This window comes from Carassius auratus, chromosome 5 (genome assembly GCF_003368295.1).
Source record: "Carassius auratus strain Wakin chromosome 5, ASM336829v1, whole genome shotgun sequence".
NCBI classification, from domain to species: Eukaryota; Metazoa; Chordata; class Actinopteri; order Cypriniformes; family Cyprinidae; genus Carassius; species Carassius auratus.
In genome coordinates, this window is record NC_039247.1 from 15,732,306 (window position 1) to 15,747,999 (window position 15,694).

At 36.0% G+C, this 15,694-nt stretch overlaps 2 protein-coding genes across 2 annotated transcripts in view; one reads left to right on the forward strand and one right to left on the reverse strand.

Annotated features, from left to right (window-relative positions):
* The first annotated feature begins 1,847 nt into the window (after positions 1-1,847).
* LOC113077956 (E3 ubiquitin-protein ligase DTX3L-like) lies at positions 1,848-4,251 on the forward strand. Its single transcript, XM_026250217.1, has 4 exons — positions 1,848-2,193; positions 2,354-3,310; positions 3,430-3,647; positions 3,777-4,251. The coding sequence occupies exons 1-4, from the start codon at positions 2,179-2,181 to the stop codon at positions 3,844-3,846; spliced, it is 1,260 nt and encodes a 419-aa protein (XP_026106002.1). The 5' UTR covers positions 1,848-2,178; the 3' UTR covers positions 3,847-4,251.
* Positions 4,252-6,035: 1,784 nt separating this feature from the next.
* Positions 6,036-15,694, reverse strand: part of LOC113077963 (poly [ADP-ribose] polymerase 8-like) — a 31,819-nt gene continuing 22,160 nt past the window's right edge. Inside the window, exons 10-26 of the mRNA XM_026250222.1 lie at positions 15,521-15,587; positions 15,306-15,434; positions 13,940-14,522; positions 12,996-13,049; positions 12,513-12,608; positions 12,154-12,246; positions 11,912-12,037; positions 11,740-11,805; positions 11,312-11,379; positions 11,061-11,109; positions 10,227-10,339; positions 9,582-9,654; positions 9,080-9,149; positions 8,868-8,941; positions 8,624-8,693; positions 8,457-8,541; positions 6,036-8,244 (exon numbers count right to left, since the gene is read on the reverse strand). Coding sequence (XP_026106007.1) covers positions 8,142-8,244; positions 8,457-8,541; positions 8,624-8,693; positions 8,868-8,941; positions 9,080-9,149; positions 9,582-9,654; positions 10,227-10,339; positions 11,061-11,109; positions 11,312-11,379; positions 11,740-11,805; positions 11,912-12,037; positions 12,154-12,246; positions 12,513-12,608; positions 12,996-13,049; positions 13,940-14,522; positions 15,306-15,434; positions 15,521-15,587 — 1,919 coding nt within the window. The 3' untranslated portion in view covers positions 6,036-8,141. The remainder of the gene's footprint in view (positions 8,245-8,456; positions 8,542-8,623; positions 8,694-8,867; positions 8,942-9,079; positions 9,150-9,581; positions 9,655-10,226; positions 10,340-11,060; positions 11,110-11,311; positions 11,380-11,739; positions 11,806-11,911; positions 12,038-12,153; positions 12,247-12,512; positions 12,609-12,995; positions 13,050-13,939; positions 14,523-15,305; positions 15,435-15,520; positions 15,588-15,694) is intronic.

Here is a 15,694-nt window from a genome sequence, read left to right on the forward strand (position 1 = left end):
GCGCTCAAGCAAGCAGAGGATGTCTTGTTCAGTTATTGTAAACTACTGTGCTACCATCTAGTGTACTTCTGAAGAACATCTTCTGAAAATGTGCATATAGTCTTCCACATAGGATAAATCAGCTCTCAAGGACGGTATCATCTATCCCTCAAGAAAATTTATATTTCCCAGCAGATGTGGAAAAGTAGTGACAATGACCCTATAAATTCAAAACTGGAGTTTTGTAGCATTCTTCTTAACATTTCAATGTATATGTGAGTGGAAATCATTTTCTATTTGGAATTATATTAACCTTTGTGCACTCCTCATTTGAGAGTCTTCACGTTCAAAAGTGACCGGAATCCTGAAATGTAAAACTTGAAACCTTTTTTTTCCTTCAGTAAAATCAATCTAATATATTTTTGATCAATAACATATTTTTTCTTTTGTATTTTAAGATAATTCCATGATACTATTCAATATTTATGCAATAATTATGATACATTTCCCATTGAAAATAAATTATTTGTACAATTATTCTTCAATGAATGCCGTATTTCAGATTAAAAAAGAGACTAGCCCTTTAAAATCCAAATTTTTAAGGCAGAATAGCACCTCCTGGTGAGAGCAAATAAATAAATAAATAAATAAATAAATAAATATCCTGAATTTTCATGTTGTGACCACTAGATTCCTGTAAAGGACTCCATAGAGAGATTTGTGAATTCCCTACATAATTGTTTACTTTTATTAGGTTGTGGATTTAAATGTAGGCTATATTAAGGCATTCTCAAAGACTACTTTTTGTCAGTGTTTATATGTTTTGTTGTTTTAAATGTTTATTTGAAGTGTAGTTTTTTGCATTATTATTAATACATTCAAACCTGAAAACTGAAAGCACTTTGTTACACAAAAGTGGAAAAAAGGAATGTTTTATCAGAGCTTAATCCTTCTCAGTCTGATCTGATTTTAACCTCTTATTTATTTCAGTCTTCTGACTGCTTTCTCATCCTGCTGTTCATTGACAGAACTGATCATCTAATTCAGCAAGTTCTTTTCTGTACATTTTTGCTTCTGTCTAAGAAAGTGTATTTACAGCATCAAATAATAAATTATCTGTGAGGTATTTTGAGCTGAAACTTCATAAACACCTTCTGGGGACACCTGAGACTAATAGGCTACATCTTTTCAAAAGGCGACTAAAATGACCCATTTAAAATAAAATGTGAATGGGCTTATGGTGAGATCTAATCTCAAGACTGCTTGTCCTCTGTAAGGTCGAGCAGTGGACAGTCCATCACAGCTGAACTAATTTTGACAGGGAAAAAAATATTCTCAGGTCAGCATATAGTAATATCTTTTGTCAGATAAAAACTCAGGCACTGCAATGTCTAGCGATGCCCTAGTTCACAATGGAGCAAGATCACTTGATCACTGAAGAAAGTAGACAGTAGGCTATTTTATTCCTGTTGGAAATGTCTTTGCACCACAGATATATATAGATCAGTGCTTTCTTTGCAACCAAATGGATCTCTAGCTCCCTCTTGTGATGTAATGTTTTTGTACTTTTTTATTATCAGTGAGTGTCTGATGATTGAGGAATGCGCAGGTCTACATTTTCACTGTAACTGGTGGAAGTTTACTTCATTTAAAGTAGCTACTGTACGCTACTTTTGGTACTATTACAATCAGGATGGACTATTTACTTAATGATTTCTAAATGGCTCTCATTTGCATCGTTTTGATCACCTTCTCAAGTAGATGTAAATGTAAACATGCACTTTGATCAGTCATCGCATATTTTGTTTCTAAACACCTGGCATCGTAGCTAGGTTTTACGCCCACTTTATTTTTCCTTCCTTTTTTGGGCGGATTTTGAGTCGGCTTTAGGCTGGATTTCTTTCCCTGGGACCTGGCAACCCGATACTGAGCGTGACTTCCTGATTGAAAAAGTGAAACTAAAACGCAGAGTGTTTACATTCAAAAGTGTTAAACGTGTTTTGGGTGACACTGTGATATAGGACCAAACAAAAAGAGCTTCAGCTTGTACTTATCTTTAAAAAAAAAACCGCATACATTTTTTTTTTCTGAAATAAACTTATTGACGGTTACTATATGTAGTTCTTGGCTCATTTTGAGGCCACTTGATATTGTTTGGATTTCCCTGACAACTGAACGACGCCATCGGCAGAGACAGAGATGAGCCTGCCTCAGGTGAGATTGCTAACAGTCGTGCTAAAACCCTGTCAATGATATTTTTCTTTATCATTTCAAAATTTCATTTCAAAAAGTGTGATTTTAAAACAAATTCGTGCAACGTTAGCCTACCGTGTTATTAAATCATCTATGATTATTATTTTCAAATTCCTTGCAGGTATTCACTGGAGTGAGACTACTCCTGCCAAATTCCGATTTAAGCAAACTTCACAGCAAGACTGTGAAACATAAATATAAAGATGTGAATGGTGTTTCCAGCGAGTCATTTCAAGAGGCTGAAGATATTTACAGGAAGAGTGTAATTTTACAAACAACATGTAATGGAAGTAGGGATCTAAGACAGGAGGGGAGACCAGCTCAAAGTGACCCCTTAGAAATTGAACCAGTTAAGGTTGATGACATTTTTATGCATTACATTGAAAAAATGAAATCTAAGGAACTTGACATAATTAAAAAAAGGAATGCAGTTATCATGAAGAGAGACAATAGATTGGTAACCTTTTTGCCTCAGTCTGGGAACAGCCTTCATGCTCAGTTTGCACGAGAACAGTTTATAACATTATATCAAAAGATTGCAACAGGGCTGCAAACTCGGACGTATTTTTACAGTCCAGGAATTACCATGCTTTGCAAAGCAGAATTTCCAGAACTGCTAATATCTCATAAAGATGAAAGGCAATTTCAACTGACTGGCAACTTCATTAGTCTTGAAAGATTTGGGAAATGTTTGAAGGGGAGTACACAGAGATATTCACATTACCAAACCCCAAATAAAATCAAAGTCTATGAAACACCTTACAGGCAAAATGTGGAACAACAGAAATCAATAGACCGAGCCAAAGATGAGACGTGTCCAATTTGTTTGGAACCACTCAATACATCTGAATGCACAGTCTTGCCTAAATGTAAGCACAGATTTTGTAAAGACTGTTTGAAAAGAGCATTCCAGTTGAAACCAACTTGTCCGATATGCGGAGAGATATACGGCAGTCTTACAGGGACGCAACCGAAAGGAGGATCCATGACTGTCTCATGGGACAGCTCCTCTCTACCTGGATATGAAAAATATGGAACAATCCTAATTAGCTACCATATACCAAGTGGACGCCAGGGGGTGAGTTTACAAATGTGAGGAGGTGTTACACATTCTTCTGCTTTAAACTGTTCGGGATGACACCAATCAGTTACACTTCTAATACAAATGTTGTCTTTTGATTACCTCAAACTCTGCAGGATGAACACCCAAACCCGGGCATGCCATACCAGGGTGTGTCCCGCATAGCTTACATCCCTGACTCAACGGAGGGAAGGAAGGTACTGAAGCTTCTGCAGAGGGCATTCGACCAGCAACTCACTTTCACCATCGGACGCTCATCTACTACCGGTCAGAACAATGTGGTGACCTGGAATGACATTCACCATAAGACGTCTCGTGATGGAGGGCCAACTCGGTGAGTAAACAGTTTGAGTGTTGTAAACATTTTTGGGTGGTTACCTTATCTCAAGCCCTTTTATTTTTAGCACTGTATGATCTATAATAACTGTCTTAAGTGTTGAAATTATGTTTTTTTTGTTTATAGTTACGGTTACCCAGATCCAGAGTACCTCAAACGAGTACAAGACGAACTGAAAGCAAAAGGAATCTCCTGATTATACAGACTGAACCTTGTGATCAATTCAGACACTACATTTCCCATACTATTACAACCAGCAGTCATACTGAAAACAAGGACAAGAATGAAGTATTATTGCAATCTTGTGATCACTGGTCAAAGTATGGCACTTATATTTTTTACAGGCAGTCCTAATTTTTAATGTTTTTCTTAATGTTTTGAATGTATGAATTTCATGAAGCAGCATAAGAGACATAGAGTTAGTGGGCTGGGCCATTTAAACATCGGTTTCATGTCAATATAATAGAGGATCACATTTATTAATCACCCTTGCTATATCCTTTTGTGGTAATACTTTAGAATAAGGTTCCATTAGTTAGTTAATGTATTAATTAACATGAACAAACAATGAATAATACATTTATTACTGTATTTATTCATCTTCGTTAATGTTAGTTAATGAAAATACAGTTATTCATTGTTAGTTCATGGTAATTCACAGTGCATTAACTAATGTTAACAAGCACAACTTTTGATTTAAATAATGCATTAGTAAATGTTGAAATTAACATGAACCAAGACTTATAAATGCTGTAGAAGGACTGTTCTTGCTTAGTTCATGTTAAAGAAAGTAGTTAATTAACATTATCTAATGGAACCTTATTCTAAAGTGTTACCAATTTTGTAATTAGATTTTCTATATTATATTGCATTTTGAGATTTCCTAACAGATGAACCTGGGGTAATATGTGTCATGCAGTGTATACTAAGTTACAGCAGTAGAGACTCAGCAACAAAAAAGGAACAAATGTAAGTGTCTTTGATGTTTAAATTATATGAAGTATTCTGAGAGACATAGACAGTCCTTTCACCATCACCATCAGGTGAAACAACCGGTGATTGTGAGAAACTTTAATCAAACCATGAACTAGTCATTTTAGTAACAATAAAACATTCCTGTTGGTATCAGGCTTTTTAATATTACTTGAATTTGACCTGGATCATTTATTGTTTACCTTTGTTCAGATTTTGATGGGTTTTAGTATTTTTTTAATTGATAAATGTGTGTGTGTGTGTGTGTGTGTGTGTGTGTGTGTGTGTGTGTGTGTGTATATATAATGCATGCATTTTCCAGTGTTTTTACCTGATATATGTTCTGCACTAGTCGTTGTATTATTATGCAAAACAATAAATGAAGAACTTAAAATAAAATTTTATCAAATTTGAAATTATACAATTAGTAAAATTATCCTTGTTTTTTTGGCCAATGGGAATCAACCCAAAGTCATGCTGATCAAAACAACCACTCCTGCAGCAAAGTATTTGTTAAGTTGGTGGCGATTTGTGTGGTCTGACCATCTTGAAGTACTAAGAGTCAACTTTTGAAAATGGAAAAATGTGCATATAATTAATTAATGAAATTCAAATGCTTCTTTTACATATACGTATATGTATTTCCAATTAAATTAAAACTAATATACAATATATAACAACCAGTTAATAATCTCAGAAAATTATTCAAATGTTTCAGAAAATTCTGAAAATGTAAGGAAAGCAGCATGCATTTTCTGTTTCGCTGTTGCTGCCAAATACGTAAAGTTTTTTTTTATTATTATTAGTATAGTCACACATCAATGGAAATATTACAGAAATACTGTAGGTTTAAAATGATTGATGCTAATGAAGTGGCAGGTTCATTAAATTAACAATTAAAATCCTTAATTCCAAAACTATACAAATCCAAATCCTATATTCCAAAAATATTATAATTAAAAGGAAAGTTGATGTGACAAGTGTTAAACATGCCTCTGTCCCAACTTTGTGTTGTGTGTTGCAGCAAAATACTATTAATTTGGTCAGTGAAAACACTGGGAATCTTTTCTTTTTACTTTTGTCCATTTAATAAAGGTTATATATATTAATAATTTGTTTTTGTGCTTTTAAAGACAGATAGTTGAAATGGCTGATCGATTCTAGAACTCTATACCAAAATTGCCAGGCACTGCATTTCCCCTCATAAACATATTCTGACTACATCTTAATGTTGGATGTTGTGCACTGGCCAGGCATTTCATGATTGTAACAGAAAGGAAAGGCTCTGCTGATAATGACTCTGGATCAAAGCTGAGTGAGGCTAGTAAGGCTGCAGACCTCCATGTATGAAATGGTATTTTGCAGTATTTATTTTCTTTCAGTTAGAAAGAAAAAAGACAAAAATGACAAGAGTTATTGGCAAATCTGAATTTAATTAACATAAACAGATACATAAGCTACTATTTCCATAACTTGTAAAAAGCCAAAAAGCTTGATCCGTTCGCAAAAGAAGGAAAAAGTAAAAACATACTACAGAAAATATTTGGCCTCCTTGCTGCTGTGGCATTATTTACACTATATACATATTTTCATATATGACAGCACAGTCATATTTGCCATTAAATCCTTATCAATAAGGCACCAAATGCTAAGTAGCATGATCCTTTTTTACCAAATTGTGCAGAAAATGTACAAAACTATACAAACAAACCTATCACATATGAACATCCTCCATCTCAATGAAAAAAAAAAAGATGTTTTGTAACCGTTATACAGTTGTGAATGTGCATGCATGTAAGAACTAAAACCCAACTTGATCCTTTAAAGATATTTAAACAGTATTTATTAACTGATGATTGTGGATTTGAAGGAATATTCTATATAATGATCTGATTTACATCCCATTTTTTAGTAATGACAAACTTGACAATGCGCAAGGATTACATAAACTTTCACTTTAGATTTAACGTAATATTAATCTGTTTAATTGAATCTAAAATGGAGTCAAATGGAATATATTGCAAGGGAACATCATGTGAATTTAACAGTATTTCAGAAAAAATACAAAAAATACTTTTCTGCACACAAAATAATCAATACCACATATTTAATGTGCCCATATTTTAATAAAACACATAATTCTGCTCATAAGTGAAAAAAAAAAGAAGAAAAACTGTTGTGGTGCTACATCTTGACTTCATGTAAAAATTGCATTTCCTTGTATAGTATTTTTAATTCAATTTAATGAACTGTAACTAAATGTGTTATATTTATGCACAGTTTCCTAATATCAATATTAGGTGATCACTCTCAAAAAAGATTTAGTGATTTTAATGATCGAACAATTTCATGTTTAGAAAGTAAAGTTACCAACCACACAGGTGTCTAAACATCGCTATAAAGAATTGCAAAAATTGAATAGAATACACATTTGAACCTTCTGTTAATACATTACGATGTATAAACAACAAGCAGCAAACACTTATTCTGCCTTGAAATCACCTTACAAAAAAGATTTATATCGAAATGTTCAAAGACAACTGGGTGCCGATTTTTCCCTTTTATCAAAAATTCTATAATCATAACAAGAGGGGGAAAAAAATCTGAAAGTGTAAGGAAAGCAGCATGCATTTTATGTTTCGCTGTTGCTGCCAAATACATAGTCTTTTCATTTTTTGTATTTTTAATCTTTTTGTATTTTTATTTTTTTTTTACTTTACTTATAGTCACTCATCAATGAAAATATTACAGCAATACTGTAGGTTTAAAATGATGATATTAATGAAGTGGCAGGTTCATTAAATCTGGGCAAATCCTAAAACTGAGGATTTAGAAATTGTAAACTGACAGCTACTGTTAAGTAGCATGAAATCTAAGCTGTAGCACAGGGATTTAGTTTTTAAACTACACTTGTCAAAGCTCCATCAGCTGCAAATGCAGTCAACGTCAGGAGTTGCTCGCTTGTGTTCGCCACTCGTCAAACAATAAATATGTCCGTCTTCAAAAGGCATTTAAGATTACATGGAAGTTTGAAACCACTATCATACATTAAGAAAAATAAAGTGCATATACAGTAGACACCTTTTGTATACACAAATTAATGTACTTCAACAAGTACAACTCTTAGTAAACAAGGTCTGATGGCACATATCCTCACAGGAATATTGTTTTTTCTCCAGGAAAGTCTCAAAATATTGTATTCTTCAAAGTGTTTCATTTTTTGTATTCTTTACAAAAAAAAATAAGCAGTCCATCAGTTGAACTGAAAGACATACCATGCTCTTTCAAAATGTACCTTGAATTTAGAAACTTAGCAAAATGGTAATAGTTTGAATAGTCATGTAAATATGCATGTATCCCAGGGGAACAGTAGAAATAGTGTATTCGGAAGATTTGAGCCAATATCCTTTTTGTTCTGTGTGTGTGTTTACCAAAAATAGCCGTTGGTATTGGCCTCTTGCGCTCCAATGTCCAGCTTTGGGAAAGAGGTCAAGGCAGCGGGATTGTGTTCAAACTCTTTCATCCAGTAGCCGTTTGATTGCCGATGACTCGCAGGATCTCCCGATTAATACCAGGGTCCTGTGTGTTTATACTCGTGTCACCTACCTGTCCGTCCTCATAACTAGTTCACAAGTGGTTGAAGGAAGAAAAAAAACAAAAACAGAGACTTTTAATTCAATTTACCTGCTGTTATTTAGATCAGATGTGCGGCTTTTTATGTTTTGATGGAATAAATGCGTTCAGTATACAAGATACGCACTCTTTATTTTACAAATACACATTTAGCAACAGGAACAGATATATATATGCTGAGATAGACATAATTGTACTTACACAAAGAAAAAACGTGTGCAGACATGATCTGTATTTGGAACTACCCAGATGTCCCCATGCTTGTGCAGGTCGGGAGATGTAATAACTGTTACATAAATATAAAAAGAAGTGATTGTTAACATGACAAAGGTTACAGATGATAATATAAATGTGTGTTAAATGTGTACCTTCACATAAGGCTATGCATTTCAGGTTGCGGCTCTGCAGAAACTGGGGGTTCTGGCCTTTCTTCTGGGACTGAAAGCAAAAAAAAAAAAAAAAAACAGAAAAATGTGGATCTTGTGAGGTTTCAGGCCAAGCATTTTTACTTTTTTTATTTTTTATAAGACGTTCCAATAATGACTGGGTCATGTGAATGGGGGAAAAATAGTTGTACTAAAAAAATGCAAAAATAAATGCTAAACGAAATACCTGCAAATTAATATTGGACTTGTTGGCAGCATTTTCATCTTTTGAAGCAACTTTCTGCTGTTTTTTATTCATCCCTTTGGGGCGGGGGGGGAAGCCACAGTTATGTCAAGCAATTACTCACGCAACACGTTTTTACATTTTTGGTTGTATTGTGCATATATTCAAATAGAAAGTACAGGAAACATGACAATGAAAAAAGAAGGTTTTAAGACCTGAGTAGCCAAAGGATATGCTTGATAATGGACTGAGATAGATTCCAATCCCATAGATAGCGCCATGAAGCTGCAACCAAGACAACAATTCAGTCTCATCGACTTAAATCATTGCAAACTGTTAACTTCTCAAAACTTTAAATATGTCTGCTAAAATATCAAAAACCATGTACAACTACATTTAAAGACATTTAAGTTCTATATTCTGTTTTAAGAAACATCGAGTAAATAAGCCTCTTAACTATTAAGTTTCTTCTTATGTTAATTTAGAGATGTGGTGTAAAAAGGTAATTGTATCATTAGTCTGCTCAGATGTTTATGAGCTTAACAATGCATTATGCATACACACACACTATTATATCTTACTACATCTATTTCCACTACAAAAATCAGCTACATCCACACTTCATCCCAGCTTTATTACATTAAAAACATCTTTCCCTTCAACCCTTCTTATCGTTGGTCTCTTTAAAGAATCAGATATTGTGGGTAATGTAAGTACCTGAAGCCTTGTGTTTGATGCCACGACTAAACCATTCCTCAAAATGGAGTGCCAGTTTTCTATGTGTGATCCACTGAAAGCAAGAGGGAGAAAGAGTCAGTCAGTTTGTCTTTTTAAAACTGGAAAATCAACAACCAGCAAGAAACCTCATGCCTGTGCAGCTGTGGCTTTCATTAGATCTGTGCTAAAGACAGATTTGACTCCTTCAGGATCTACAGTAGATTGCTGCACAGCTGAATAACAACTGAACTAGTTAACACACCTGAAACTGATTTCCTTTTATTGTGACAATGAAATGCACTTCCAAATTGAAAATATTTATTATTAGTGGACACAATCTCAATGCCGTGAAGCATTTAAAGTAAGAAATTATAGCTTTTCTGTTATGTCTTGCAGTCCAAAACAGGCTTGTGGCATCTACAGTAAAACATTTGTTCAGCACACCCACAGACTATTCACAGAATGCACACAAAAACTGCCAAGAGCTTGCCAAAAACGACAAGCTCCAGCCGGACAGATATTGTAATGTACTTAGGGACCAGATAAAACGCATTTTCCTTAAGCCTCGTCGTACCCTTATCATGAATTTATGAATTTGTAATGATGTGGGTCAGATTGGCAGTTTCTTAGGTAAATGGAACTCACTGGAAAGCAAAGGTACTCCCAAATAGGCCTTTGGCAGTTCTGAAGTTGGATTCTTTGGCTGGTGGACTGCTGAGCAGGAGGAACTGATGGGGTGTGTGCATGAACTTCAGTTGCTGTTGTGAGAAAAACAAGATGAAAGATAATACACTTCAGATGTTAAGCCTTAATCCTTTTACCTTAATCATGAGACACTGACGAGTTCCTGTGAAATTAAAACGGTCTTTAGGAATACAGGAGAACTCAAAGATAGTTTCTAAAGGAGTCAAGGTTCTCTCTAAGGGAGGTAATGCCAGCTAAACTGCTTTTCCACTGCAGTGATGTATCGCTTCACAGCGGGTGTGATTACAGTCTGATGGTTATAGTTGTGCCGTCACCTCATCTACTGACCACGATATAGCCATTTCTTATTTTAAGTTGCATGTGACGGTCGTTTAAAGCAAGTAGTTTAAAAAAGTCTTGCAAACAAATGATACTGTGGTGGCTGTTGCGGACTATTTAAATCTAGCAGGTTTGGTGTCTCTTGTTGCAAATCCAATGACTTTGGAAGTGAACGTTCTATCTGACCAATCAGTGATCTGCAGTGTTTACACGTCACATTTTAGCATTGTACGGATCGCCTGGAACGTCAACCGAGGTGGCACTAAAAAAGTACCAGGTACTAGGTACAGTAAACAGTAAAATAAAAATAAAATATGAGCCATGGCATGCAGTGGAAAAGTGCCATTAGTCGAACCCTGATCATCTTAATCTAGAACTCAGAAATGGTGGCATTTGATAGCAGAAATATTAAGGGAAATCATTACAAATGCTTAATAAGACAGATACAAGACTTACTCTAGAAACAGGAAGCTTCACTATGTGTGATCTGTTACTGGAAATCACCCTGTTAAGAAAATGGATTTATCAGCCATGTCATATACCCCATTAGGTTTAAAACCCTCCACCGCAGGACTGCAGACGAATTTAAATAAATGAGCAATTGTTCATCACATGATCATACTGACTGTCCTAGTTAGTACAAAGATGGATATGTATATTGGATCACATATGTAGTGTATACAGGATAAAGTGTCGTTCTGTCATACCACTGCAGCAATGGGTGAGCCAGGGGATCATGCTTGTCCATTTGTTTCTTTATCTCCAGGTATGGAGCCTGTGCAGAAGATATGTCAATGGTCAACATGGTATTACATTCTGGCAAGTCTTTTCCATTAAGTATCAAAGCATTAGATGATTTCTCTGAAGTCGTATGCTATGCAAGATAAAATAATAGGGATTTAAACAACTAGGGCTGTCAATTTAATGTTTAAATCAAGTTTATTATTATATTTTACATCATATTAATTAATATTAAACTATAATAATTTATTATAAAATACATGTTTTACATTATATTTTATATATTTGTTTATATTTTATTTAAACTACTCAATATTAAATGACTGATGGCCTTTAAAAACATTAACAATCACAAAAAAAGCCCATGCTTTTGTTGTTAAATTCAACTTAATACCTGGGTCATTTCTCTGATAGATGCGATACTGTCCAGTGCTCTCACCACTCGGTCATAGTCCTTTTTCTGAAGAAGAACTCAAACAATCAATCTGATATTCCTTTCAGAATAGCAGGATTAAACTAACGAGACGGGTTTAGCTAAAGCTAATTGCTATTAGTGTTTTAAGTACCCTGGGGTTGAAGGCAAGTGCTTGTGAGTCATTGGGATCCACCACAGAGGGATATGGCTCAAAAATGACAACCTTCCTCGGAGACTCCAGCGCAGACCGGCACATGGACACCAGTAGGTCTACTACCTGTAGTCACAAACAGAAATCGTGAAGGCATTTGGTTAGAAACATGGTATCTTCTGTGCAGAATGACTTTATGAGTGCTTACAGTTGTGTAATGTCTATTTTGTTTGTTTGTGTACCTGAGCACCAGTGGCAATCTCATCAGCAGCTTCATTCATGACCCCCAACGTTTGGAAGGCGAATACACACAACTCTCTCTCACACACTGTGGGCTGCAGGACACATTAGAAACAAGATCAATAAAGCCATTTATTACATCACAAGATATTTCTATTTGAAATCAATTATTTGTTACTGTCTTTTTGACCAAACAATATTCTTTTAAAAAACATTAGAATATCTTACTAAACCCAACATTTTCAACGGTAGTCTACTGTATACTTTTAAAGACATGCAATCCCGGGTGTCTTAAACATTTCATTCCAAAGTATTCACACCATTTCCTATTCCAGATTGCTGGTAGAGCAAACGGACTCACTCTGAGCATTGGTCCATTTTGGAACACGTGAGGTTCATCGCAGACCACACAGAACTCATTCAGTACAGGGATACGCTGTTCTGCATACTCCATAGTCTGCAATTACACATCAGGTCAACACACATGCATCTGTTCAGCAGCATTTCTCCCCTCTGTAACAGTAATATAGCATCAGCAGCTCCACCAAAACACTAATACAAATTAAAAGGATAGTTCACTTAAAAATGTTTATATCTTCATCATGGAATGACTTGATGGTGAGTAAACAACGTTTTTGATGTAACTTTGGTCACAAGAATACTAATGACTGGAGAATGTCAACTGCTGTAACCAATCACGTGCCCTCAAGCTCAGTTTGCTTCAGGAAAGGATTTTGCATGTATTTGTCAGTAAAAGAGTTGCATTAATCCAACCGCAAATACTGTCTGATTAGTGAATTTAGGCAAGGGGGAAATGCAGATTTTTTTTTATTAATTGTTTTACCTGAACAAGGAAGCCTCTGTCTCTGACTGGAATGGATTTGGCGCCAAAGTTTGGCTATTCGAGAAAACAGAAGAAAAAAATAAAAACTCAAATTTGCAAACCAAACACACAAAGTTATTTTCAAAGCCTGAAGCCCAAAATTACACTTGCGGGACAAAAATGTTTTAACTACAGAATTGATCTCTCCGTGAGAACATGTTTTAATAAATCACCCTGTTCTCAGCCTGCTGTATCATCTCTGCCTGGTACCAGCAATTCACTGTGAAATTGCTTACTCTTATTTTTGCAGTAAATAAATTGTGTTAAATAATGCTTTCACTGTGTATGCAAATTTCCAAGGATGTTACACTTTTCTTATTTTCCACGATCGTGTATAAGTTATATCATTTCTGTGGTACTTAATGTTCTTTTCCAAGAGCTGCTATTTGAAAGATGATATCTGAAGATTGCTTAACTCATATCTCTATTTTTATCGGACTTCTACCTTCTGCATTTTACAGAACATGTCAACATGATCTAGTCCTAAACTTAACTGAACTTAGGTGGCGGAAATATTTGATAATACGTAGATAATGACACAATGGATAAATTCATTTGACATTTATGATTTCTTCTACAAGGATTATTATTCTCAGATGTTTAAGATACTCAGATTACTCTTTTAAGTTTAGCAGAATACACTGAAATCAAATTTCTTTAAATATTATTATTTCATTTTTTTTCATTATTAATATCTTCTGTTATGGTTATCATTTATAATATTATATTCAAATAAATACAACTTTATTGAAAGACTACAAATGCCTGGATCTCACTGCACCACACTCGACCAGGTGTCACTGATCAAAGCCAAACCAAACAGACAAATCCTAATTTATCATGTATTTATCAGGAAGTATTTGCATATGAGGCAATCCCAAGCAGCCTCTGGGAAACATCCTTACCTGAGGTGTGGAAGAGAGTGATGGGGCCAGGATGCCAATTAGCCCTGAGGTAAGGGAGAGACGTCTGCTCTCAGTGACAGGCTCTTTAAAGATCTCACTTTTGCCCATCTTGGTGCTGCTGGAGTAGGACCTGCTGAGCAGACGGTGGTGGTGCTTCAGGCCATCCAGCTCTTCAGTCTGCACACTGCCTGAGCAGGAGCGGCCCAGGAGCCGGTGGGGCTTCAAAGCACCGCCATCGCTACTGCCAGCAGCGTGTTCACAGCGAGGCTCTGCCATGCTCGACCGCGGCGACAGTTTGTGAGGCCGCAGCGGAGGGCAGTCCTCCGGTTTATCAGCAGTCGAGCAGGGCCTCGGCAGCAGCCGGTGGGGCTGCTTGAGGGGCTGATGTTGCTCCACCCGCGGGTCGCTGGAGAGAGAGTGGCCCAGAAGCTTGTGCGACTTGCCGACACAGCCGTCCAATTCTGGCTTCACCGTGCTTGAGCATGTTCGCCTTAACAGACGGTGGGACTTTGACACACCGTCCTGCTCCGGTTTGAGCTTCTTTTTGCTCTTCACACAGCCAGGAGGAGGGTAGCTGGGGGATCTGAGTTTGCACAAGCACAGCACATTAATCAAACAATGTGAACTAAGGAACACAGAAAGATGTTGTGCAATTACGCTTGTGCAAATCCTGCACATTTCAGAATGCTTCATTGGCTGATTTACACCATTTCATTTTTCATGTTCAGGTCTGCATAGCTTGCAGTGGGGATGTGTTTTTTTTCTTGCACTAATGAATTACAATAAGTCGTCCTGGAGTTAATGAGATACAAAGCATTGAGCACTGTTAACAAACTGCTTAACCATTTTTCTGCATCTTTCATTTCTGGATAATTGTATTATTTTATCATTCAAACACACACAGGTAAGCCATTCAGATAAGATTTCCTCTTTATGATTTTAAACTGCCAAACCCATGTCTACATTCTCAAAGTCAATTTCATCAAAATTACAGTCCAGTCTTCTCTGTCTTGGAGTCTTTCCAATTCAATGAAGCATCAGATTTGTGTCAACTGTTCCAACAATTTGATAAACAACCACTGACTCATCCTTTGGAAAATATCAGCTCTTATGTCTCAGACTCTCCAGCTGGTCTAATAAACACAGAGGCCAAGAAGCTGGCACGCTTGTTAGCTTAAAAGCAAACGCTGGTCCTGAAGACATAAGTTTAGCCTATTCATACCAAATGTGAAATGCATGGAGAAAATGTACTTATTTATGCTGAAAGGCATACAAATAAACCTATTTCTCTCTGGACGTTTATTCAAAAGGCCTGTATCTGATTAACTGTCTAGCACTGGTGTAGCTGAGAGACTTTTTTTCTCACCTGCGTAGAGTTGAAAAAATGTGCAGCGGAGACTTCACCTTCTTATCGGTTTGCTTTTTGCTGTGTGGGCTGATGAGTTTATCTTTGCTCTGACACTTCCACTGCTGTGTGACAAAGGTTTGCATTACCCTGCAAAGAGACAACACACTCATGAAGTTTAATGACACTAGAAACCCCTATATAACACTAGACGCCATTTTCCAGTAGTTTCTTACTTTTTCAGCTGATGTCCAAGTCCAAATCTGTCTTTTGAAGACACTTGAAACACATCGACAGTGGGAACTGGAAACAGGACATGAGAAAGTTATTGCAAAACAAAGTAGCATATAATGTAACCATTTGCTACAGCCATTTGATGAAGCCATCAAAGTGAATCAGAGATTTTTAAA